The sequence below is a fragment of the Apiospora marii genome (assembly GCF_038362585.1).
Source record: "Apiospora marii strain CBS 49790 chromosome Unknown utg000003l_segment0_segment0, whole genome shotgun sequence".
Lineage (NCBI taxonomy): Eukaryota > Fungi > Ascomycota > Sordariomycetes > Amphisphaeriales > Apiosporaceae > Apiospora > Apiospora marii.
The window spans coordinates 7,359,036-7,382,446 of NW_027117374.1; the positions used below are offsets into that span (position 1 = coordinate 7,359,036).

The 23,411-nt window shown below is 53.6% G+C and overlaps 8 protein-coding genes across 8 annotated transcripts; 5 read left to right on the forward strand and 3 right to left on the reverse strand.

Annotated features, from left to right (window-relative positions):
- Positions 1-1,460: 1,460 nt before the first annotated feature.
- Positions 1,461-3,727, reverse strand: PG985_005783 (uncharacterized protein; the record flags this gene model as incomplete). The annotated part of the gene is made up of 3 exons (XM_066825552.1): positions 1,461-1,848; positions 1,932-3,481; positions 3,584-3,727. The coding sequence occupies 3 exons, from the start codon at positions 3,725-3,727 to the stop codon at positions 1,461-1,463; spliced, it is 2,082 nt and encodes a 693-aa protein (XP_066688712.1).
- Positions 3,728-5,576: 1,849 nt separating this feature from the next.
- Positions 5,577-6,276, forward strand: PG985_005784 (uncharacterized protein; the record flags this gene model as incomplete). Its single annotated transcript, XM_066825553.1, has 2 exons — positions 5,577-6,013; positions 6,156-6,276. The coding sequence occupies 2 exons, from the start codon at positions 5,577-5,579 to the stop codon at positions 6,274-6,276; spliced, it is 558 nt and encodes a 185-aa protein (XP_066688713.1).
- A 3,217-nt stretch (positions 6,277-9,493) lies between these two features.
- Positions 9,494-10,321, forward strand: PG985_005785 (uncharacterized protein; the record flags this gene model as incomplete). Its single annotated transcript, XM_066825554.1, has 3 exons — positions 9,494-9,754; positions 9,835-10,094; positions 10,153-10,321. The coding sequence occupies 3 exons, from the start codon at positions 9,494-9,496 to the stop codon at positions 10,319-10,321; spliced, it is 690 nt and encodes a 229-aa protein (XP_066688714.1).
- A 378-nt stretch (positions 10,322-10,699) lies between these two features.
- Positions 10,700-11,319, reverse strand: PG985_005786 (uncharacterized protein; the record flags this gene model as incomplete). The annotated part of the gene is made up of 2 exons (XM_066825555.1): positions 10,700-10,995; positions 11,103-11,319. 2 exons carry the CDS (start codon positions 11,317-11,319, stop codon positions 10,700-10,702), a joined length of 513 nt encoding a protein of 170 aa, XP_066688715.1.
- A 3,294-nt stretch (positions 11,320-14,613) lies between these two features.
- Positions 14,614-14,967, forward strand: PG985_005787 (P450 monooxygenase; the record flags this gene model as incomplete). Its single annotated transcript, XM_066825556.1, has 1 exon — positions 14,614-14,967. One exon carries the CDS (start codon positions 14,614-14,616, stop codon positions 14,965-14,967), a length of 354 nt encoding a protein of 117 aa, XP_066688716.1.
- A 1,129-nt stretch (positions 14,968-16,096) lies between these two features.
- Positions 16,097-16,932, reverse strand: PG985_005788 (uncharacterized protein; the record flags this gene model as incomplete). Its single annotated transcript, XM_066825557.1, has 2 exons — positions 16,097-16,327; positions 16,390-16,932. The coding sequence occupies 2 exons, from the start codon at positions 16,930-16,932 to the stop codon at positions 16,097-16,099; spliced, it is 774 nt and encodes a 257-aa protein (XP_066688717.1).
- A 1,933-nt stretch (positions 16,933-18,865) lies between these two features.
- PG985_005789 (uncharacterized protein) lies at positions 18,866-19,924 on the forward strand (the record flags this gene model as incomplete). Its single annotated transcript, XM_066825558.1, has 2 exons — positions 18,866-19,136; positions 19,233-19,924. The coding sequence occupies 2 exons, from the start codon at positions 18,866-18,868 to the stop codon at positions 19,922-19,924; spliced, it is 963 nt and encodes a 320-aa protein (XP_066688718.1).
- Positions 19,925-20,281: 357 nt separating this feature from the next.
- Positions 20,282-20,548, forward strand: PG985_005790 (uncharacterized protein; the record flags this gene model as incomplete). Its single annotated transcript, XM_066825559.1, has 1 exon — positions 20,282-20,548. The coding sequence occupies one exon, from the start codon at positions 20,282-20,284 to the stop codon at positions 20,546-20,548; it is 267 nt and encodes an 88-aa protein (XP_066688719.1).
- Between the last annotated feature and the right edge of the window lie 2,863 nt (positions 20,549-23,411).

The following is a 23,411-nucleotide window of genomic DNA, read 5'->3' on the forward strand; positions in this document are numbered from 1 at the left end:
TCCTGGCTCACTTGACTGGCTAGGTTGATTGGCGGATACGTAAATGAATGAAAGGACAGGTTGATTTCAATGATGCGACATTATGTGATCGATGAAACCCATAAGGCCGAGGGGCATGCGGTGACATGAGGATGATGGGAGATGAGAATGGAAGAATGGAAGAATGGAAGAATGGAAGATGTGTATTGAATCAAGGTGGTGGTGGAACGTGAAAACGACATTGAGTAAAGACCTGGGCTCGATAGATCCCCGTCTCCCAATTCAGAGGCCGATGTAGTACATAGAAACATGATAAAGCTGTAGAATTGAGAAGCACTATCTGTTCCTCAGCTGGAATCAGTAGGTCGCTGGTGATGTCGGGCCTTCATAGCGGGCTCATATCCGGTCTTGCCCAGGGTGTTTTATCAGGGCGCTTTACTAATACGGCAGATGTGCTCTAGGAGTGCTGACGAGACGCGGTGCGTCGGGACTTTTCGTGACGTAGGCGCGTTGCAGAAGTTCAATTGGATATTTTGCCCACTTACCTGTGTCTTTGCCCGTGATTCGGCGCCTCTGCGCGATCGAGAGGTGTAGCCTTCTTGGTCTGCATTCGCTTGAACTGGTGTTCCAAGGGCTAGACTTGGTTGGTTGTCCCTAGCTGTGCCAGCCAGGGGCGTCGTACCGTAGTGCTGCCGGCGAATTATTAGGCCGCATCGGTAAGCAAGCGTTGGGTAGGCCATAGCACCCTGGCGGCATTCCGGTTGCCTCCTTTGCGTGACTCGTGCCGAGTCTTGTTCTCTCCCGACCGTAGGTAACCAACCAACAGCAGAGGCGCATGGTTCATTGCGCCAAGCGTAAGCTGGAATGCTGTCACGCCGAGCCTAGCCAGAACAATAGTGGCATTCTGCTGGACGCGAAATTGCGGTCCATGTAGCCGGAACCCAATCAGCGGCCTTCACGGTCATGCCTGCATCCGGTGACGGTCAGTCGTCGCTGCTGCGGGGTATGGCACTGCACAGGAAGAGAAAACCAACGAAGCGACTTCGAGCGTCACCGCTCCGTGCTCGATTGTCCATCATCCGGGCTGTCATTGTTGTTTTTCGTCACAATGTTGGAGGCAAGAGAATGCACTTTATGTGGATCTAGAGGTGCACTGCCTTGGCCGACATGGGACCATATCCCTCATAACATTACACGCCCCTTATCGCGTGGAGGGTGTGCACTACGTGCTGTACCAAATCCTTCACCTGCTGCACCCCTTCTAAGAAACGCTCCCCGGATTCATTCATTTCGCTACAAAAGAGCAGCTATTCCCAGCAATTACTCTCCTGCTTTTTGCACAGCGTTCGGCGTCTAAAGCGATAAGAGAGGCCTCGTGTCAGACAATTCCAGGCTCGTCCTCGTGGCATTGATGGCCACGGACTCCTCGTGCATAATCATCGTGTATTCGTTCATTCGTTCGATTCGTTTCCTGTATTGAATTATGCAGGACTACCCCAAGCCTCTTGCATTCCATACTCGCCCAGATTCTCAAAGGGGCCGCAAAGCCTGACGAGCAGCGTGACGGACAGGCGGACACGTTCCGATATTCCCTCGCCCACGCCGGTTTCGGGAATCGTCAGGGGGTAATCTTGCGGAAGAGGCGCCGACGGCCCGAACAGCGTGAAGTTGGCCACGGAGGGTAAGAGGTCTGCCAGCTGATTGTGCATCCGACTGGTCGTGGAGTGGGCCGGCCCGCAGCGCTCTAGAATCGCCAGGCAGGACTGCGCGTGGTGCAGGTCCATCTTCCAGGACTTGACCGAACCTCCGTGGATCTGCTTTTGCAAGGCGGAGTGCATCAGGACAGTGCAAGCCGTGTAAGCTTGGAAACTGTGATGCGGCGGACCGAACGCGTGAGTGAGTCTGGCGCAATCTGAAGGGAGGTATCAGGAATTCGGCGAAAAAGAACTTACATGACCAACCAGCACTTCCAGATGCCTACATCTTCCAACACAAGTAATTCGAAAATACGCGCGGCTTGCTGTGCGGCCAATATGCCTTCTCTGGCGTTTTCGAACACGTACTGGGTGGAAACGCCATTTGGCGACGCGGGCCGCGTCACGAAGCCAACTGACCGAAGAAACCGGCCGGCAGTGCGGCGGTAAAGCAAGCCCGTGGCGCTGAGAAACATCAGATTAACGTAGTAAATAGCTACTCGCTTCTTCCTGTCCTGCTCCTCGATCAAAGCGGCAAGGTACAAATCATTCGGAAGCTGCCTGTACCACTGCTGCAGGTCTTCTATCAGGACCCCCGGTCTGGCAGCGATCTGCCCCTTTAGCGTAAAATCCATTCTAGAAATTTTCGCCTTGAGGAGGCATAGCTTCTTCAGCTCTCTCGACACGGTGATTTGTAGCATGGGGACCGTTTCGAGCTCCACGTCCGAGAGCGGGAACTCCTCAAAGTAGAGGCCGCTGCCAAAAATATAGCCGAGGGTAGACGAGAGAAGCAGCGATTGAAAAAGCAGGGTCCTCCAGGTCTTGCGGTGGTTGATACAGGCGTCTTCGGCCATTCCCGGCTCGCGGAAGTTGTCGTCGTTAAGATTGTGCTTCATGCAGAGACTGAGACCAATCTCCACGAAAGCCAGTGCGGTGGTGCGCTTGTTCATGATGTTGAAGTTGGCCAGTAGGGTACACACTTTGATAGCGTCCAGAGGGAGGATCTTATACAACAAAGAAAAGTAGGTTGTCGACGTATGATAGAGTGTTTCGGAATACCCAACAGCTTCCCCATCTTTGTAGGCGAAACGCATACCCACGGCGGCCACGGCACACAGACAGCATAGCTCGGCCTGCTTTACGGGCTGTGGTAGGTCCAGGCTGTTGGCATATATGTCGCGATGATACCGCATAATGGTCTCTTTGGTAAATACTAGGAACCATTGCTCACTCAACTTGAAAAATGCGTCCACTGCGGTTTGGATCCGAGTCGTATCCGAAACAGACATGCGATTCCAGCAATAAAATATGTCCTCCAGTTGGTTTGGCTCCGAGGGCAACAATGGATCCGCGCTTATCTGGCTGGAAGCACCGTTCCGTCTTGCACAGTTATCAATAATCATCGGAGATAAAGCTTCAACGGTCTCATCAACACGGTGGTGATGGGACTTGCTAGAAAGGGAGAGGCCTCGCGCATCTCGGGACACGTCATCCAGCGCCTCGCCAGATCGGAGGCGCGTGACCAAGCTCAACGCTTCGTCCTCCGGAACCTCCCGCAACCGCTTGACGAAATAAAGGATGGCCTTCAGCCTTTCCTTGTTGGATGAGTCTTCCGTGGTGCCGACGGGCTGCCGCAGGCGATGGACGATGGCCCCGGCGTCTGCGTCAGACCCGTTGCGCAGGGAACCGAGAAGACACTCATAGCTGACCAACCGGGATGTACGTAGCGGAGAATCGCCGTCATCTGGGTATGTACACTCTATCCTCTTGCCCAGACACCGCTTGCAGCTCGGACTCTCTCCATCACACTGGGGACGGTCTCAGGTCAGTGAACGAAGGAAACAAAGGCATGCTAAAAGCCGCCTGGAGAAATGGGGAGGGTTCCATGACAAGTAAGATGCAAAACTAACTTTGGTCTTCTTTAGCCGGCAATGGACGCACGCAATAGTGGTAAGCTTTCGCCTGCTAATCTTGACTAGTGCAGCTTCTATCGGCTCGCTAGCGGCGCTGTCTTCTGGATCCGCCTTGGGGAAGAGGGGCCGGTAGGAATCCATGTCGAGGTTCTGGTCTAAGCCTTCGTACACTGGAAGTGTAGGATGAGCTGTATGAGATCAGCCACCTTTTGATAGATATCAGAATCTGCTGGGGGGGGGGGGGGGGGTTGTCCACGAAGATATATCCGTGGAACAGCAATCAAAGGGCAAGGCCGGGAATCCGGATGCTGATAGGTTAAGTGAGGGGCAATGTGCAGCCCCGGACCGGGTCCGAGTTGTTCGCGTGATGTAATTGGCTTTCATCACTTGCTCCTTTCCTCGCTTACGTTTAACACGATCGCACCCGCGCGACGTTCGCCCAGTGATGGGTCGTCGACAACAGGGTTACCGCCTGAGCAAGAGATGCTGAATGATTTCAATGCAATCTTCTTCGACCAAGATTCGACCGCCCAAGACCAAACCTCTCGCGATATTGCTCAGCATCTTCTGCGCAGGTTATCCTCCTTCGAGCCGATGGAGACGGTCAAGCTCCATTTCGGTGAACACTAGGCTTGGCAGGTGAAGGGTGTTTCTGTCCGCGACCCGTAAGAATCCTGCCGCAACCAAAGTACTTCTTACCTTTTGAGGACATCGGCCACCAGGTGCATAGAGTATCATCCAACGGACCCGTGAACCAATTGAACGAGCGGCGATGCAAGCAGATAACCTCCCAGAATACGACGATATATACGTTGTAGCCGTGATGATCGCCCTACCTCAACACGCCAGAGCGCATGGGACGTAGATGGAAGCATGGTTCCCCATGGCATCGACGCAAGAGAAAGGGGGCAATACGCAATACACATTTTCCGTCTACACTGAAACAGTGCCTGCGACTCTCCTGGCGATGTTTCGTGATCCAGACGGCATACGGTTTTCCACCGATTGAATTAGAATAAAATAAAGGTTCTATCGCCGTCCTGTCTCCGGTTCCCGACTGGAGTATAGTCACTAGCGAAACCAGCGTCCTCTTTTTACTCTTTAACAGTTACCGTTCTGGCCCCACTTGGCAGGGGTAGCTGCTGACACAATGTACCCCTCCATGCTCACAAGTACCCAGTCCATTTCTAGCTTTGCTTATTCTTTCCTTGTGCATCCATAAATCGATTGCCATGCTCTTGCATTAGGTTATGCTCCACGAAAACCAAAGAGCCAGAAACCGCTAACAGATTATGTTCACCTTAGCAATGCATCGTCCCTGTCAGCGTCCGTAAACAGAGCTTTGAATACAAATCCGGCCAGCCTCGTCTTCGGCGCGCATTCCATTTCCTGTTACTAGAGTATGAACGATTCCCCATGTCGAAATCACTCGCATCTTTCATTCGTTCGGTCTTATGGATTTTCCCTCTGGACCATACTCCCCAGCGACAAGATGCGGATTACCGATAACACGGCCGACCTCCCGTACAGGTCTCCTACTACTGTAGCGCGAACAAGGTGCACCCAACAGTTATTCTCTACCGAAACTGTAGTTCTTACACCTCTTCAACATGGCCTACAAGTAATTAAGCGATGCTCACTGCGGCATGTTTAACGACTACTGTCTTTTGGCATTACCTTCAGATCCTTACTGAATGCTCCATTTAAACTGTTATAAAGTTCTACTTAGCTCGATACGATCCGTGGAGGCCAATCCAGCCCACTGCAACAATGGAAAGCGTCTATAATATAGGGCTCTCGGTGTCCCCAGCCCGCCAACACCTGCCGGATTCAAAGCAGAGGTGCCAAGCAGCGCTAAGGCCCCTTGACTGTTCGGCCACAAGTGGCTACTAAAGCACTCCTCAAAGCTGGGTTTCCGACCAAATGTCTCCGCTCGTTCTTTTACTTCCTTCCCAACACATCTACCGTCGAAACAAGCGGCCGACCAATAATGTCTTCCATCGACTCGCAAAGCTCTTGTGGTCAAAATGATGACTGGTTATCGTCGCAATTAGTCGACTCGCAAATGCAAAACTATTTTAATAGTCAAAGCCCATCAGCCGATTCACCTCGCGTGATTCAGACCCAAACGAGCGACCGATCGAGTCGGAGTGCGACGCCTTCTCAACGAGGAACCCTCGCCTTTGCGCCAGCCAACGGGAATGGAGATACATCCAACCGACGAAGCCGACCGAATCACATCCGATATGACGTCGAATGGAAGGCTACTCTCAATCGTAGAAGCAAAGCCGAAGACACGGAGCAAGATGTTACGCTTGCACCGCGGGAATTCTGGCAATCCAGTCTGCGGCAAAAGTTCGAAAACGTAGCCGAGAAGAAGTTCCCAGCCAATAAATCCTTCCAAGTGGAAGATCCCAATATGATCGTGTCCGTAACTGGCAAGCGAAAACTGAAGAGGCGCTACGACGGGCTGGTGACTGGGTTGTCCTGGAGAAGCAGCTGCGAAGTTGGGGCTATCTGCTTGCGCGTCGGAAACAACTTTGCATTAACATTGTTTGCAACTTTGTAGAAACGACGTCCGCGCCATGTTCATCACAGCGACAGACGAGGCGATCGACGACGCACTGTATCGGGTCGGCCACGGACTCAATGCCTCAGGAGCTCGACGGGCACGTGGATTCTTCAGGTGAACCTCTTCCCTAGCGTCACCTACGTAGTCTGATGCGATACCCGGGGCCTCCCTGCCTCATGGGCCCATACTATTAGCGGGACAGTGAAACAAAAAGGAGATATAAGTTAAGGGCGCCACATCTTCTACGCCTTAACGAGCATATCCGAGCGGGCCATTCGCTAGAGACGCATGACGATATGCCCTAAGATGTGCATAATATACTCTATCTCGAGGACCAACAGAACACGGAACGCCAAAGTAAGCCTACGTAAGGCTAGTACCCGCCTAACACCATCACGAATGTGCTTCCTGGGACAACGGTGGGTGGCTCGGCTTCGAGTGGAAGTCCATATGCCTCCTCGCTGGCCGAGCCGGGGTCGGCCAAGCCGTGCACCGAACTGAATATCCCTGGTCCTCTCGACGACGCCGTCCAGGCGTATTGCAACTAGCTTGACAGGTACCCCTGCCTCACTTGAAGGCACTGGGCGGGAAGCTCCACAGTACACTAGATTGATATTTTCCACACATCTATCGCGGACGCTGAACCTGGATTTTACTGAAGTAAAGTCCAGGTTCAGCGTCCGCCTCTCTGATGTCAAAAATAAGAATCCGAAGTACTGTGGGGCGTCTGCTCCGCGCGTAAGCGATGTGGGAGAAGTACCGGTCATCGCCAAGCAAGACGACGACACCCGGCGAGGGTAAAACGTGCCCACACAGCAACGGTACCTGAACTCTGCTCTGTTGTCGCCGTACGGTTACCCCATAAAAACAAAGTAATTGGCTTCGAGTCAGAGTAGATATTAAAGACAGCTATCTGGAGGGATCCTTGGGAATGCCTTTCTTGCCATCTACCGCAAGGATGTTCTCCTAATCATCCAACTTGAATGGGAGTGGGCTGTACGTCGCACACTATTTCTTCACACCAGAATCATCGTGGAGGCTAGAACCAGGGGGTCACGGGAGCGCAGAGGGACGAGAGTAACGTTAGGTTGTTTATTGCTAAACTAGAGCCGAAAACATGCTTCCACATAAGCATAGACAGAACTGCCTTGTGGTATTTGACGTATTAGCATGTGCCACGTCTTCACCCAAATGGCATACCGCCAAGACTTGTTCGAAGGTCCTCCAGCATTCCCACCATTTTCTTTGCCAGAGTACTCCGCTGCAACTTGCGCTGGTAGTCCTTGTGGTAGTCTGGCGCGCGTCGCGTCGTATTTTGCATAGATTTCCCTTGACGGCCCGGGGACGACTTTGCAGCATTCCCCCCCATTCTGGGAGGGCACTGCCGTGGTTGAGTCGACATGATCGGCGCCAAGGGTCTTCTGGCCGCCACCCGGCTATTCCAACGTACCGCTCTCTGCAGCGACGCATCCATCGCGCCGTGGTCGGGGTACCTTGTGTGTGCTGGCCGGGCGCCTGCAGCCGCGGTTGGTGCAGTATTCGTTGTGGAGCTGGGCTCGGTACGGGCGGGCTGCCGCTGCACCGTCGGTTGCGAACCTGGAGTGCCTGCTGTATGATGAGCGTCAACGGTCAGTCGACTATGTAGTCAATAGACGAGAATCATGCTTACCTTGCGGCCTTCGCGGCGAAGGCAGCTGCCTCGGACCCTTCCGTCTCATGGGACTGTTGGGAATGACAGTCCCGTCATCCTCGTCGGGGATGATGTCGTAGACAGACAGAGGCTCCGCCGCGGCAGCGGGGACTGCTGCAACATACTCGGGATCGGTTTTGTATTCGGCATCCGCGTCGCTGTCTATGCCAGCAACGGCATTCGCGTCGTCGCTGGCGTCCGCCTGGGCCTCGAAAGGGATGGCTTCGACTTGGCCGCTCGATCGCGTCGCTCGGCCGTGGCTCGGTCTCGCATGGCACGCGGCTGATCGTCGAAACTGCGGCTGTTAGTAACAGAGCTGAATACACTCGATGGAACGGTAAGTGGGACTGGGGACGGACAATCCTGTTGAGGTCCGGCACGCGCTGCCCGCGTGGGACGTGCATCGCCGTCTCCATCCGCTCGTGCGTCGGGTTCCAGTACGCAAGCGCGCTGAAGACATCGCAGTACCGCCCGAGGTCTTTTGTCTTGTTCTGCAGCGACAAGCCGCTCTTGCGAACCTTGTCTTTCTGCGCCTTGGTGTGGGCCATGACGGAGGCCTAGCTACTAATACGGTTCGGGTAACTTGCTGGACCCTCCTAGGGTATATTCCTGGAGTGCCCATTGAGCTACAATAGCTTCCCGCGTAACGGTAGATATAGCAAGTGCTGGTTTGCGGGTGCGAAACGTTGATGACATGATGAGCTCGAGTTGGGCGAGCGTCGCCAGGGGGGCTGCTGATCCGGTTTCGAACCCATGTTGGCGAGAGCAATCTCGGGCCAGCTTCTCTTCGACGTGTCTCAAGAAGTTCTTGCGCAGTTCAGGAGGATTGGGCAGTTGGTCCTAAAATGACGCGGGGTCGCGAACCAGCTCTACGCTAATAACGGTGTGTTTGCGCTAGTGCGCCATTGCTACTCTTCCGACGCTGCACTCCAACAGTAGGGCCAACATGTCTGCAGGCTATGAAGCCAGGACCGGAAACAACGCGCGAGTATCTTCGAGCTCTCCACGGATGCTGCGAAAAGAGAATATGCTGATGGATGATTCAGGTCCAAGGCGAACGGCCTCTACGCCGGAACGGTACAAGCGGAGCGAGGGAACATCAGGCTCTGGTCCTGCGCACCAGAACAGGCACGGGCTGCACCACGAGCTGTCCGTCCGGCGTTCCCTCCCGTCTCTTAGTGCCACTTGAGCGACGGTTCCGATTCTGCATCACAGTAAGGGCACAGAAGTCACCGGAAACAGCTCGTGAGACTCTTCGAGCTGATGCAGTAGAAACTCCCGGCTTACGGCTTGATACGAGCCACTGGACGCTGGCTAAGACTCTTTCTTGGTTATACCGCCGCACGAACCATTGGCGTTCCCAGGGTCTTGTCGCGCTGTGTATGCTAAGGGCGAACGGACGCCTAGCGACCGATTAACTAATATGCGTACATCTGGGCCCACCAAAGCCACCAGACCTACTTGGTTGAGGGCCCCGCTCCATGCATTGCTTCCAAGGTCGTCAATCTACATCTAACTTCCCGCAATTCACGTTGCAGACAACCCGTCATCCGCAGCTCCCCTTATGTCTTTCGAGTAGGAATATTCGGAGCGCGTCCAATAGCTCGCTTTTAACCGGCTCACCACCGCCTGTAGCCGAGAAATTATGAAGAAGACTGTGTGGCCTATATCAAGCTTGACTAGGAACGTGATAGCTAGACTCCGCCGGCTGGTGTCAACACCCATAGAACCAACGACACATGCTCTGGTAGCCGTAGAACCTGTAGGCTCCTCTACAGCCCCCCAACTCTCACAGTCCTCATGCACCCCCTACTCCGCCGCGGCACACTTTTTGCGATACGGGCAACCCGACGTCGACGAGCCGCTTTTCCCCGCGTCCTTTGGGGCCAAGATAGCGAACTGTGAGGTAAGCGCGCCCACGCCGCATTAGGAAACGACCAGCTACTACATATGCTAAGACTGGGCACGCTCAATACCGAATCGTAGGAGATCCTAGGCTACACCTTCAAGTGCAAGCCCCTCCTCGCCGAGGCCTTGACCCCGGAGGGCGGCGAGGTCTACCATCTCGGCAGCGGGCGCAGGTGCGTGACGCACGTGAGCAGCCGCCTCGCCATCTACGGCGACGCTCTTATGCGGGCTTATATGGCGCGGCAGTGGCTGCGGTGCTCGCCGCCGGCAGAGGCGACAAGCTTGAACCTCAGCTGGGACCGTGCGAGTTCCTATCACCTCAGCAACCGCTCTCTTGCGTCCGCGGCTCAGAGACTGGAGCTCTCTGAGTGCATGCGCGCGAAGACGCGGGTCCAGGGATTGCCGGGGGGCTGGGCCCAAGGCGCAGACCGTCGAGGCCCTCGCGGCGGCGGCGTATCTGGACGACGGCGATCGTGCGCTTGTCCAGCTGATGAGGATCCTAGGATTAGATGGGGTATTCAACGGAAGCGACTCGGCACTCGGGTCTTCCGAGGGTCAGCAGTGAAAGAGGAGTGCAGTCGATGTACGGAACAAGGTCGACCCGGCGATTCGAGCGGATCATGCCATGCAGGACCAGTCCGATGATGAGGAGTTGGTGGATTAGATGATCTAAGACCGAGGTATAAACATGGCGTGTGTATTTGGATCACTTATATCGGCGGGAGTTCAGATATTCAGGCATATATTTCTTGGTGCTCTGTCGCAATTGGAATAGGGGCTCATTTGTATAATTAACTACTCTCTAGGGTAGCACTTCACTACACATCATTTGCTCAATACTATCTTGACATCTGCCTTCTGCTGGTTAAGTTATAGGAGTAGTTCGAAATTGAAGGCACTGCCTTTCCATTCCCGGGCTCGTACCGTTTCTAAATTGCATTCCTCACTTTTCTTCCTCACGTTCAGACGCTTCGTGCTTGTCCTCATCATGCGCAACTTTCCGTTCTAAAACTTGGTTTTCGCCTGGACTTTGAAGATCGTCGGATGATGTCCCAGCTGTGGCCGCAGCGGCTCCGCCTGCGACTGCTGCTCCTGCTCCAATGAAAGATGATAGAACAGCTGCGACGCCATAACCTCCCATTGCAGCGCTCTGAAATGCACTGAAGAGTGCACCCGCAGCTCCAGCGGATTGGATGCCAGCGGCCATCGATCCTGAAACGCAGTCGACGTCAGTAACGCCTTTCGGCATGACCATATATGACTGGAGCACAAGGGAGCCAGAGTCCCAACTTTGGGTTCTGCTACCGATATCTGATATCAAAAGACAAGGAAAGTCTATTGCATACCGGCGACTGGCCCGATGCTACTAAATCCTATAGCTCCGAGTACAGGACCCATCAATAGGCCTCCAGTAGCGGCGCCGGCCACAACAGCGCCTCCAACTGAGGCAACCTTAGGGTTCTCCTTAATGCCTTCGGCAATCTTCTGGCCCGCCTTCACGCCCTCCGCCTTCGCATTGGCGTAGCCAATCTCGGCAGTTCTCTGGATTAATCGCCAGGCCATAGTGGAACTATGGATTATGAGAGGATGATATGTTGTAAACGGCGGTTGTAAAGAACGTCCGTCAGGGAAGATGCAATAAGAACGACGCGAGTTGCGTCCTAGCTGTTGGATGACAAAGAGGAAAATCAATCGAGAAGAGCAGGCATTGATCGTAGCCAGTGGTAGGTAGGTGCCGATTGGAATGATCGGCTCGAAAGGGGGTGATCTAGATGTGAATAAATATTTCAAGAGGATAGGTCGAATTTTGGGGGTTTTGGTTGCAGAAAATGCACTTGGGTTTCAAGTCTCAACATAGCAGATCCAGTCTCAGCAGCTGCAAATGTAGATTAGCGGCCCTTAGCGCAGCACAATAGGGGTGATGGGAATCACTAGGCTCATAGTGGCTGTATCTTATGCTGCTCCGCGATACGGCCCTGCAAGTGCAATGTCTTTTCCGCTTCCCTGCCGTCTTTCTGCGTGCTTTTTGCCAGTGAAGTATTGAAAACAGGTCTTTTCCGTAGCCAGGGAGTGGCCAAATGCTTCTGGGGCTTGTGACGGTTCTGGCGGAGACCTCGTTCCTCTACTTTCAAAGTTGCCCACCTCTAGTGGCTTGCAGTAGGCCTGTAAGACTCAGGGTTCAGCCCAGACTCGTGGCCTGCTGTTATAGGCCCGTCTCAGGAATCAAGAGAGGGGGGAAGAGGGGAAAGGGTGAGGTCTGCGACATGCAGCGCTGTTAGCGTCCAGCATCATGTATCCACGGACCAAGTGGTTTATTCCATTTTCGCTTCTTCATTATCTCTGTCGCAGCTTGATTTATGTTTGAGTATAATACGTAAGAACGCTAATGCATGCACTCGGGTAGTCCTTCCACTAGTAAGATTGCCCTGCCCTCTGAGTAGAGAAAGATGGAATTGGAGTTAAACAAATGGTTGTTCCGTAGCGGAATTCGCCAGGCACAAGTCGCATCTCGAGCATCAGACATACATGAGTTGATCAGTCCTTTCGTTGGTTGTTCTGATGGTAGTAGAGTGCACTTGGCGGTGCGATCGGAAACTTCACCCCTGAAGGGAGCAAGGTATAATTACTCCAACTCAGCCATGAATGTGCTTGCTGTTCTGCCTCCTCATCTGACATGCATGGTGGGATCAATTGACTTCCGTAGAAAGTGAGACGATGTCTTTCACTTTTTCCAGGAATAAGCGGGATTGTATGCAAGTTGGCGCAGTAATTATCCACTGCAGCTGTTTCGTGTCCCCTGTTTAAAAGGCCTGGTAGACGAATTTGGAAAGGGAGGCTAGCTCTGAGCGCACTTCCTACCTGTGCAAGGCGAAACTCTGTGAGTACCTGGGAGAACAACCAGATGCGTGTCGGCAGCTATTTAAGCCTACACATCAACATCGGGAGCGGTGGTATGCGAGTCGTCGACGAAGTCCAGACACGGATCAGGATTCGTGCCAGTCGTGCCAGCATACAGTAACCCACGCCCAATCCTTCAACTCTGCAGACCGTTGGACTTCGTGTTCAGAAAGAGGCACAGGCTGTATGTTGTATGAGCAGTACTATGCCGATAGCTAGTTATGGCGTGGCAAGCAGACACCGAGGACATCTCACATGTTAATCAAGTGACTAATTTGGAGAAGGCCGTTAGAAAAGGGCTTCACAAGCGCAGAGGACATGATGAACGTTCCGTCTTTTCAACAGGTTCTGCTAGCCGCACATTGTTTTACTATTCAATTCAATAGATCGTATCTGGCCCTCAGGTGGGATCTCGTAGTTTGCTTTCCTTAAGATCAAATTTTGCTTTCGACGGTGGGCCTCCCACCTTGGCCTTGCAGCTTCTGATGATGTGGCTTGCGTCTGGTGTTGAACAAACAAACGGAAGAAGAAAAATACAGGATATTCCAGTGCATTTGAGGTTCCGAGCTGATGTAGGTCGGCCTGAATTTAAATGAAGGGCACCAACAGAATTCCTACAGCTCATATCTGCCGCGAATGGTCGCGGGATCTCCATGGCACCGCTCTCGCTTTGTTTTTCTGCTGTTGGTATTCCATCCTATTTGCTCCCGACCACTTCCGTATGCTCAATTCCTTGGTTGTACATGAAAAGAGGTAGTTGGTTCAAACTCTGTTTCCCACCTTATGGTCAGTTCATATACCCTAAACAAGCTCCTCTCGACGCAGAAACAAAACATACATATAGGGAAATAGGTTTTTCAATGCCCTGTGCTGGAAAAGAATTTCCAGAGACTTAGGGCGTACATAGTACACCGAACACCTCCCGCCAAACCACTCACCAAAGTCCAAATGTGGATTATAATCCTCGTTGCTATTCTTTCCTTCCTTGTGCGCTATCGGCCCGCTATATTCTCTAGACTGGTCTACCATCATACGGTTTATAGGGTCAACGCTGCTAGAGATACCATCAACTTCAGGCGATTCAATATCCGTACTCTCGGTGAAAGGTTACTACTTAGAGCTCTGCCCAACCGGCGACTCACCGCCGCATTTGGGATCAACAACGCATTCACTACCACCGACCCCCGGGTGTACAAGAACTTTATCCGTTATGCCACCCACGTAATCAATCGAGTAAACACCGACAACGAAGAGTGGCGACAACTCTCATCGCTTGGGCAAGATACTTTATGGCGCCATCTTTCTGACTTGGGGCACAAGCCCTGGGACCAACACCAACAACTGCATCTGACATCGACCGTACGGATCTTGTGTTTCGTCGTGGTTCTGCACTTCTTGTTTCCAGGAGCGCAAAACATTGATCTCCAAGCTGCTCGCGACGTCACCGAGGATATCAACCGTCTCTGGGTACAGTCCAAGAATGCATTAGATCCCGTGTCCAAGCGTGAACAGAACCGTCTTGTGGCCAGAATCCGACAGATGCTCCCTACCACAGAACAAGTACATAGCTATACAAGTTTTGAAGAGCAGACCAACCCGCTTGAAATCATTCTGCCGGCTTATGAAACACTGTGGAGAGTCGTCCTCTTGACCTATGTCCATCTCGCCTTCAGGGGTATCAGTTCAGATGGTCCCAGGGTCAAGACGGAATCGCTGGCGCGGGAAATCCTTGCCGGGTTGACGACCCACTTGGGTACAGGAACCGAAGAGGAATCTACCATATTGATGATATCTAAGGTAAGTACCGGCTTCTTTCGTTCCGACGCTTGTGCCACTGATGTGACTCACGTCAGGGGCGATATTTTGCATAGACTAACGACTTTTCCACAGGAGGCTCTCAGGCTCTACCCACCGACAAAACGGATACACCGAGCCACCCCCTCTGAGCTCCACACCGCAATGTCCACTCCAACGCCAATCATCGTTGCCGCAGACATAGAATCTCTCCACCGCGATAGATTCATCTGGGGCCACAACGCCCACGACTTTTTCCTCCCACGTATGAGCCAAGGGTTGACACAGCACCAGAAGGATGCCTATATGCCCTTCGGCCTAGCCCCTCACCTATGCCCCGCGTCCAACAAGTTCGGCGAGCGGATGGTCGCGATGCTGATCGGCACGCTGTTCCATGGCCTAGGCACGAGCGGAACTGGCACGACGATCGAGTACGGAGACGGGCAGCTGGACGGTGATCGCCATGCCTCTTTACCCACGGGCCGCGAGGATGCTGAAGGTTGGTACATCTTTCTTTAACTCTGGCACACCGGGGTTCTCGGGACATTTGTAAATACCCCTAAACGTGAGTGGACATTCTGCACAGCCCACAACACTTGACCAAACTTCTTGCTAAGAGTACTGCTCCAAGTGGTGGAAATGTTCGGTCTCGGATCCGCCACTCCGGACACGTGGGTACTCATGCCCGCGCAATGGCTCTGATGTGGCGCAGGTGTTTGTATGATGCTTAGCCAGGTATCCGTAGTGCACATACGGTACGAAACTGGCTTCCAAAACTGGCAAAGGCGAGGTTATCCAGAGGCGGTAAATGGGAGACACCCAAGAGTCATAGGCACTGAACGACAAGTGTTGGCGATGACAAGAACGAGAGTGCGTATACTATTGAGGATACATTTCCGCACTTCTCTACAAGCCCACCAGACTTCAGATGTATCTAAAGTATTCTATATTTACATGGCATGACTGAGTGCATAAAGACCTCGCCTGTTATTAGACTTCCGAGGAAGGCCAAGGCATTTTAACAAAACACTCCTTCACCACACCTACATACTGATCTTACATAGCACCGTGGAGTAGACGAAACTCAACAAGCCGTCAATTACGGTAGCCACCAGTCTGAGACCCATAGGGACTTGACCATATTGATATTCCGCTTGGCCATGTTTGCGGTTCGCTTTCTTCATATTCCTGGCTTAATTAGCGGTTGGTCTTTTGTCCTAGTTGGCAATGGGATAACAACAGCGCTACGGTCTGTGTCTTCACTCAAGGACAATGGATATCCAGCCTCTTGCGGTGCGACAGATGGGAAGTAGGATGTGTTTGTGGACGGCAACGAAGGCTCGTGGGTGCTAATTCCTCCATGGGTGCTGGGCAGTGGCACAGCCACTTTTGTCCATGTGGCTAGTATGCTTAGCCACCCCCTTAGACTCGGTGTAAATGCCTGAATGAATTCGCTGCCTGTTCATTCTTCACTCAACCTGGATACTGCTGAGAATGAATGTTTCTTTTTCGAGCTTATGCCTCGGAACACATTCTGCTTGTGAAGCTTTCCTCGGCTTTTACATGATTAACTGCTGTCCAATCTACCAGCTCTAGGTTGCGGACAGTAGGACTGGGTGAGATGTACAGTCAGTGAAGGCTTGATGGTTCAGCTAAGACCCCTCGTAGGACTAACCGGCGTTAGTCCAGATTCGCCTTCTTCCTTAGAGGAGTCACAAGACAACATTTCATGGCCACGGTGGTCCCTCGAATCCGTACACGCCTCAACAAACGCGGACTCAGCACGGACTCCTGTCGGCATGCCAATGCCAAATATTTCGACCCAGCCCGTCACCATAGACCAGCGCCCGAGGAGGCAGAGCAGCCAAATCCCATTCATCTGCTGGACTGTCAGTCGCCATGCGCTTCTATTGGGACCGTAATGCGTTAGGCGTCGCTTACAGCAAGGAGGACGAGAACAGCCACTACTGTTCGGAGTGGAACGACAAGGTCCTCGGCATATTGCAGACATCTGTTCTTCTTGTCCATCTTCTCCATCGCAAGACACTCGACCCAGGGCCGAGCCTTATCACTCGTCTTGGCTGACTGGACCACGTTGTCCTGGAAGACGAAGACGACGGCGAAGAATATGACGTCACAAATGATGATCAGTACAATGGCAATACCACGCCACTGCAGCTGGATGGCGCGCCTGATCCGATGATAGGCTTGCCTTGGGGCCATGGTGCGAACACTGGCTGTGTAGGACGATATCTCGGAGCGTTCGGTTGGGGCGCTGTTGTTTGCCAGCGATGCCAGATAGACCTTTACACAGTATCCAAACGTCGCAAACTGCATAATGACGGTGAGACCGGCGAAGACCAAAAGAGGGACCCAGAAAGCAGCTAGGCTATTACGGTGGTTGACGTGGCAGGTCTGTCCAAACCGGAACGACACACCGCTCACAGTCAAGGCGATGACCAGACCAATGATGGGGACGTCCATGCGGACGTGTTGTCCATATATAGCGCGATATGTCAGTGTTACGAGCTCCAAGGCAGCCGGCTGGGGAAATTTTGTGCCACAGGCGTTAACATGCCATGGTACCTCCGGAAGAAGTTTTTGGACAGATACTAATGGGCCTTCGATCTGAATCCTCACTGGCTTATTGCATGGCGGTGGGTGGTAGAAATGAGGAGGGTTCTGAATGCAATGCGGAATGTACAGCGGAAGAGCCATGATAAGAGGGTGAACTAAGATCGCCAGTAACTGGTTCGGAGGAGGTCATTAAGAGGAAGCAATAGTAGATGTAAGGCTGAATGGCCAGCGTTTCCAAATGGCGAGGATCACATGCAATATGCAAAGCCCTGATTCTGGAATTCGACCCCGCACCTTAAACTTTGTTATTTTGAAACATTACTATCTCTCTCTTTGTTTCTCTTGCATCAAACAAACAGCATTATCAAACCACAACAATCGTACTTCGCCGCCGCTTTGTTGAAGCGAACTTTCACCAGCCAGTTTCACTGTTGAATCTCCTAGTCATATATTCCAGCATACCCCATCTTGTATAGAGACTCGTGAGTCTAAATTGTTGTACGGGAATAGTATGTTATCTAACTAGAATCAAAGAAATCTGCACCATCTACACGGACTACTACAACTGCGGCCACAAGGTGGAGCAGACTAGGACTGAATCTTGTGCGAATCCAGACACCTGTATTAAGAGCTACGTGGATGGGAGAACGCTCAACCGTCACTGCGGAGATATGAGATGTAACACCCCGCCATTATCGGACTAGGGAAGCTTTCTGGGCAGGGGCACGAGGAGTTTGTAGCGGCACATTCCTAATCTTGGACCGGTAGAGTTGCGGATAATAGCGATTCCTCATGTCTATTCCGGCTCGCATGCCCATTAGAATGAGAAATTCCCAACTGTCATGATGTACCTAACCCATACGTATCGCACGAATCTTTAGGCGCACGCCCACATCACACTCTCTCACAATTGAGCAAAATCAAGTGCGAAAACAACAACAACATAATGGTATAATGAGCTCGAGTTGGGAACCTCGCCAGGGCAGCTGCTGATCTGGTTCCAGACCCATGTTGGCGTTGGTAGTTTCTTCTTTTCGGCGTGTCTTGACGAGGATAAGTTCTTGCGCTGGCGCACTAGCGTGACTAGATCTCCCCTAAAAAGCAGCGTGGAGCTGGTTCGCGACCCCGCGCCATTAGGGTCAACTGCCCCACTGTAGGCCAACAGGTGCGGGCAACTAAAAGCTATTATAGCTCAAATGGTCACTCCAGGAATACGGGTCCAGCAAGTTGGCAGAGCCGTCTGGAATAGCTAGACCTCCGCCATGGCCCATACCAAGACAAGGTTCGCAAGAGCGACTTGTCGCTGCACAACAAAACACGGGACCTCAGGCGGTACTGCGGCATCTTCAGCGCGCTTGCGTGGAACCCGACGCACGAGCGAATGGGAACGGCGATGCACGTCCCGCGAGGGCAGCGGGTGCCGGACCTGAACAGGATTGTCTGTCCCCATGTTCCAGTTACTTCCCCGTCGAGTTCCTCCTACTCCGTTTCTGACAGCCATAGTTTCGTCAATCAATCGCCTGCCATACGAGATCGAGCGGCCAAGTCGAAGCGATCGATTTCAAGGCCCCGCCGGGCAGCGGCGACGACGCGAATGCCGTTGTCGACGTGGATAACGACGCGGATAGCTACACGGATAGCGACGCGGATAGCGAGGATGAAACCGACCCCGAGTATACTGCAACAGCCCCCTCTGGCACAGTAGACACCGCACCTCTGTCTTCGACATCGTCCCCGACGAGGATGGCGTGACTGTCATTCCTAATAATCCCATGGATCTGGACCTAGAGCGGCTCGAGGGGAAATGTTTGGATGATTTACTGGGGCCGAATCTAAAACGATGCGAACGAGCCACTACCAGTACCTGCTCGAGATGCGGGCTTCGAATTGCCGCGACTTGCTAGAAGTCCGTCGCAAGGGATTGGCCTTGGAAATCCAGCCTCGGATGGACCGAGCCTCGGTGTGTGATTTGGGGTCGGGGGTGGCGAGAGCTGATATACCCAACACCGTGCCATCCGTCGTGCCATTCCCGTACGATGAACCGATCCCGAGACCATCCGCCACGGCTATTCCACCTGCTACGGTTACCCCGCTAGCCACATTAATTCCACGTGCCACAGCTATTCTACCCGTCACTGCCAGGTCATCGCCCACTTTCGTCACAGCCATCTGGTATTTCTCTCCGCACTCTCTATAACAACTCAAAGCCCTCGCCACGGACCAACTTCGATCGGTCGCGGCCGACGTACCCTGGGTGTCCACTGGTGACATTCTGACGGCCCTACTATGGAGCGCCGCCGCAGCGGCCGAATCTCCTCCGACACCGTCAACCAAGCATAATACGATCTCACCAACATCGACGATATTCATCCCCGTCAATTTTCGCGCCCGCTGCGAGCCGCCCCTGGACCCCAGGTATCTCGGCGCCGCCTTTGGCCGGGCCATCGTATCGGCTCCCGCTCATGAGCTGCTGTCGCTGGCCGATGCCGCCAAGTCCCAAGACCATCACGGCGTCACAGATGGCACGCTCCTGGCGAAGACCGCTGCAGCAATCCGCAGGGCGATAGCGGGCCAGGTCAACGCGCAGAGCATCCGCGCCGCGATGGCCTACCTGGCGGCTCATCCGAATCTAGACCCCAGTGGACGCCGGCGTTCGGACGCGATCTCCATGGTCTCGTGGGCCGACCAAGGCGTCTGCGCGCTCAACTGGGGCCCGTCGGTCGGTCGGTGCGAGGCCGTGAGGCTGTCGGAGATGACGGGGCGGCGGTACCCCATCGTGCTGCCGTGGCTGGCTGATGGGGGGCTGGAGGTCATCTTGAGTCTGGAGGCGGCAGCGATGGAGAGATTTGGGAACAGTGCGTTGGTGCGGGGGTTTGGGGAGGTGCGGTGCAATGGTTGAAAGGAAAAACGTCTTGTGGTCCGACATGGTCCATGGTGGATCGTGGAAGAAGATACTCTGATATTCTCGGCTTACGCAGGAACTTCGGATTACTCACTGTTCGAACACAGAACACAGACATGGTTCAACAGGTCTGTTTCAGGGGAGGTCATATACATGGTCTTTGTTGCTAGATGCAACGGGGGTCAGCAGGACATGTCGAATGTGTCCTGAGTAACATCCATCACGTTCTGTTGGCATGCTCAAGCAATCAGACCTGAGTCATTTTACATATAAGGCACTATCCCCCCCTCCCTCTCATGTCGCTTCTAAGAATATACTCCAACGGTTTACTACCTTGTCCATCGATACGACACCATGACAGACAGCACGGCTTCCAGGCAAGAAGCAGGCTCCGCCTCTCCTAGCCCAGATGTTTCCGGCAGCGCCGAAAAGACGCCCCAGACCGAGTCCTGGCCGACGTGGTGCTCGACATGCCAGGCCCTCAGGGCGGGTGAACACGCATGCGAGGGGCCCGAGTCCGCAGCGGCGGAGGAGATCGCAAAGCCAGAGCCGGTTTACCAGCATAGACTGCCCCACGAGACTGGGACGCTTAGAATAGATAGAGAGAGGAAGGATGCTTAGACACTTAAGTAGAAAGTAACAATCGAAACCGCAGATGCGTACTTGTTGAGACCCCACCCGTCCCGAACAAAGCCTTGTCCTAAACACAAAGGGGCCACCACACAACACGGCCTACTGTACAGCCCGCGAGGTAGTGACACAATGAACTTGCACTTCTGTGGTTGGAATATCGTCACCAGAATACCGGACGGTGTCGCGTCTGAAACCATCCAGCTGAACGGACCCAATCTTCAACCAAGTCTTGCAATCTGCCGGCGGGACTGGCAGCTTACGTGTAACTTAATGTAGAATCCAGATACCAGGCAACCAGCTATATGGCTTCCTCCCACCCATATACAGTTGTACCACCCATGCACTACATCCCCCTTTTGGTCCCTTGCCTCCCATGCATCGCTAGCTTGTCGGCAATCTCGTTGCCCCGGATCCCACAGTGCGCCGGGCACCAATGGAGCTGGACAGGATGTTGGAGAGATTCTGCAATGTTGTTCACTTGCCTGGCCATATAGCTAGTTCCTTGCGTCTGCCGGAGCGCGACCTGGCTGTCGGTAAAGATGTAGCAGGGAGCGTTCCATGATCGGGCAATTCGCAGGGCTTTGTGTATGCATGTGAGCTCTGCGTCGGCAATCCGGAGGCCTGGGCCCAGATTCCAGGAGTAGCATTTGGTTGCTCTCGTGTGCGGAGCAAAGGAACAGAGGCCCGCTGCGGACCTCGTTGTATTCCCTCGGGCCTCGAAAGAGCCATCCGTGTAGATGATCGCTGTGTGTTGCGGGATCGTTCGGAGGAGTTCACGATGTCTCTTCGCTGCCTCCTCTTTCCCTACGCTGAGAATAACCGGGCGCAGGAGCGGGCTATACCATGGCGGGAACCAAGATTGGTCCGTCCTCTCTATGTTCTGTGACTTCGAGAGACTCTTCAGCAAGACAATGAGTGACTGAAGTTGTGTGAGGTAGGGCGTTGCGGGTTGAGAAAGGCCGTGATTGTAGTTGCTCCCCAGAGCGGGTTGGTTTCGTGGTCCGTTGGAAAAGGCTTGTTTGACGGGGTGGTCATGGGGTAGCTTGAGGAAGCGAAGTGCATACTGGTATGCGAGCTTCATGTGCCTGCATTCCGGCGGGAGGAGGGCAGCTTCGACCTCCAGTGCCTTGGTCGGCGACCTGGGGAACGCTCCCACGATCGTGGCCAGTGCTTGGTTCTGGAGCTTCTGGTACTGCTCCCACAGGGACTGGCAGCCTCTTCGTCCGAACCAGAGCAGGGATCCATAGTCGGCCACCCAGCTTACACAGACCACGTATAACTGGCGCAGGGCATTCAGCCCGAGCCCTCTTCGCTGGCGGGCGATGCGCTGGATGCCTTGGAGAGCTCCGTTGGCTAGGGTCAGTCGCTTTTCTACGTGGGTCCGAAACGTCAGCCGAATCGAACCAGATGCCGAGCCAGCGAACCTCCGGCTTGGGTATCACCTCGGCGTCCTGGGTCGTTATGGTGTCCAGCAGAGGTTGTCTGCCACGGTGGAAGTGGATCAGCTCTGTTTTTTCCACTTCGAAGGTCGCGCCCGCCTTGTCGGCCTTGTCGAACAGTTGTCTCAAGGCGTCATGAAGCATCCGGCAGTTCTTCTTTGCCGACGTCGAGCTTGCTGCGAGGGCAAAGTCGTCCATGTACGACAGCTGCAGCGTGCCATTCTGTGCGCTGATAAAGCGGACATACAGCAAGAAGAGGATCGGGGAGACAGGGGAACCCTGTGGCAGCCCCGAAACCGCGTAAGATTCGGAAAGCTGCCCGTTGAACAGCAATTTGATTTTGCGCCCGCAGAGAAAGTGGGCGACCCAGCGGGTCAGCTCGTCGGGTAGGATGCGTCTATCGTGCGATGATGCGTGTAGGTCGGTCGTAGCATGCCTGTCACGCTGGTCTTGGAGGACTAGGTAGCCTCGTTGGCCTCAAGGAGTTGCCGGCGTGCTTCGGAGTTCGATGATTATTTGAAACAATGAATAACAACCGTGGTCGCTGTGCTATCGTCTCTTAATTGTCGTCATGCTGCCGTGCTCAAGTCGCGAGCTTATCCCCGCTCCTGTTGTGCTCGCCGCCATGCTGTGTCGGATTTCGACTCATGTTGTCGGTCGTCGGTCGTCGGCGTACGTTATGCGGCGCGTTGCCAGCGCGATAGAAGAATTGTCTTTTTCTTGCGTCCTAAATTACGTCGTTATGCCGGATAAGTTGATTATGGCATTTATTGCTGTTTCGAGCATTGACTGCAATTGAACTGGAAGCCCGCCCCACATAGCATAGCCACCTTCTCCCGTGGCTGACACCAGCCACCCCTTAACCCGCTTCTTCTATCGTCTAATATTCATGCTCTTTTGGCGCGTGAGCCGAATAGCTTCCATGCAATGGTCACAATCGCAACAATCCTTCAATCCAGTAGTATACTTTCATTTTCGATCTTCTACCAATAATTCTACGGCAAGTCCTAAGGTTTCTTCCCATACTATGTAGGGCGTCTCCGCACTAGGCTAGCACTGCTAGCTTGTCGAGATCTCCTTGCTGCAGTGGTCATGCATATCTCTGCCGTTTGTCCTCTCCATACAAGTCATGGCTCGCCTCTCGCTTGCCATTACTTCCCTCGCAACTGTCCATCACGGCCGACTCCGCCAACACCATCAGGGGACTGGTCCGGGGAACAACGAGAATCGACTGCTGTGCGGGCACCGACGAGCATCTGTGGGCTGAAATGGTACCGTCGTAGGGTGACAATTCATATGTTGCCGGCAATGGCGCAACCCGGCCTGCAACAGTCGTCTTCGTTCCGAGGGCGTTGATGAGCTCTTGTTGCGTATGTACTACGTGGGATTGCAGTGCATACGCCGTCTGCATA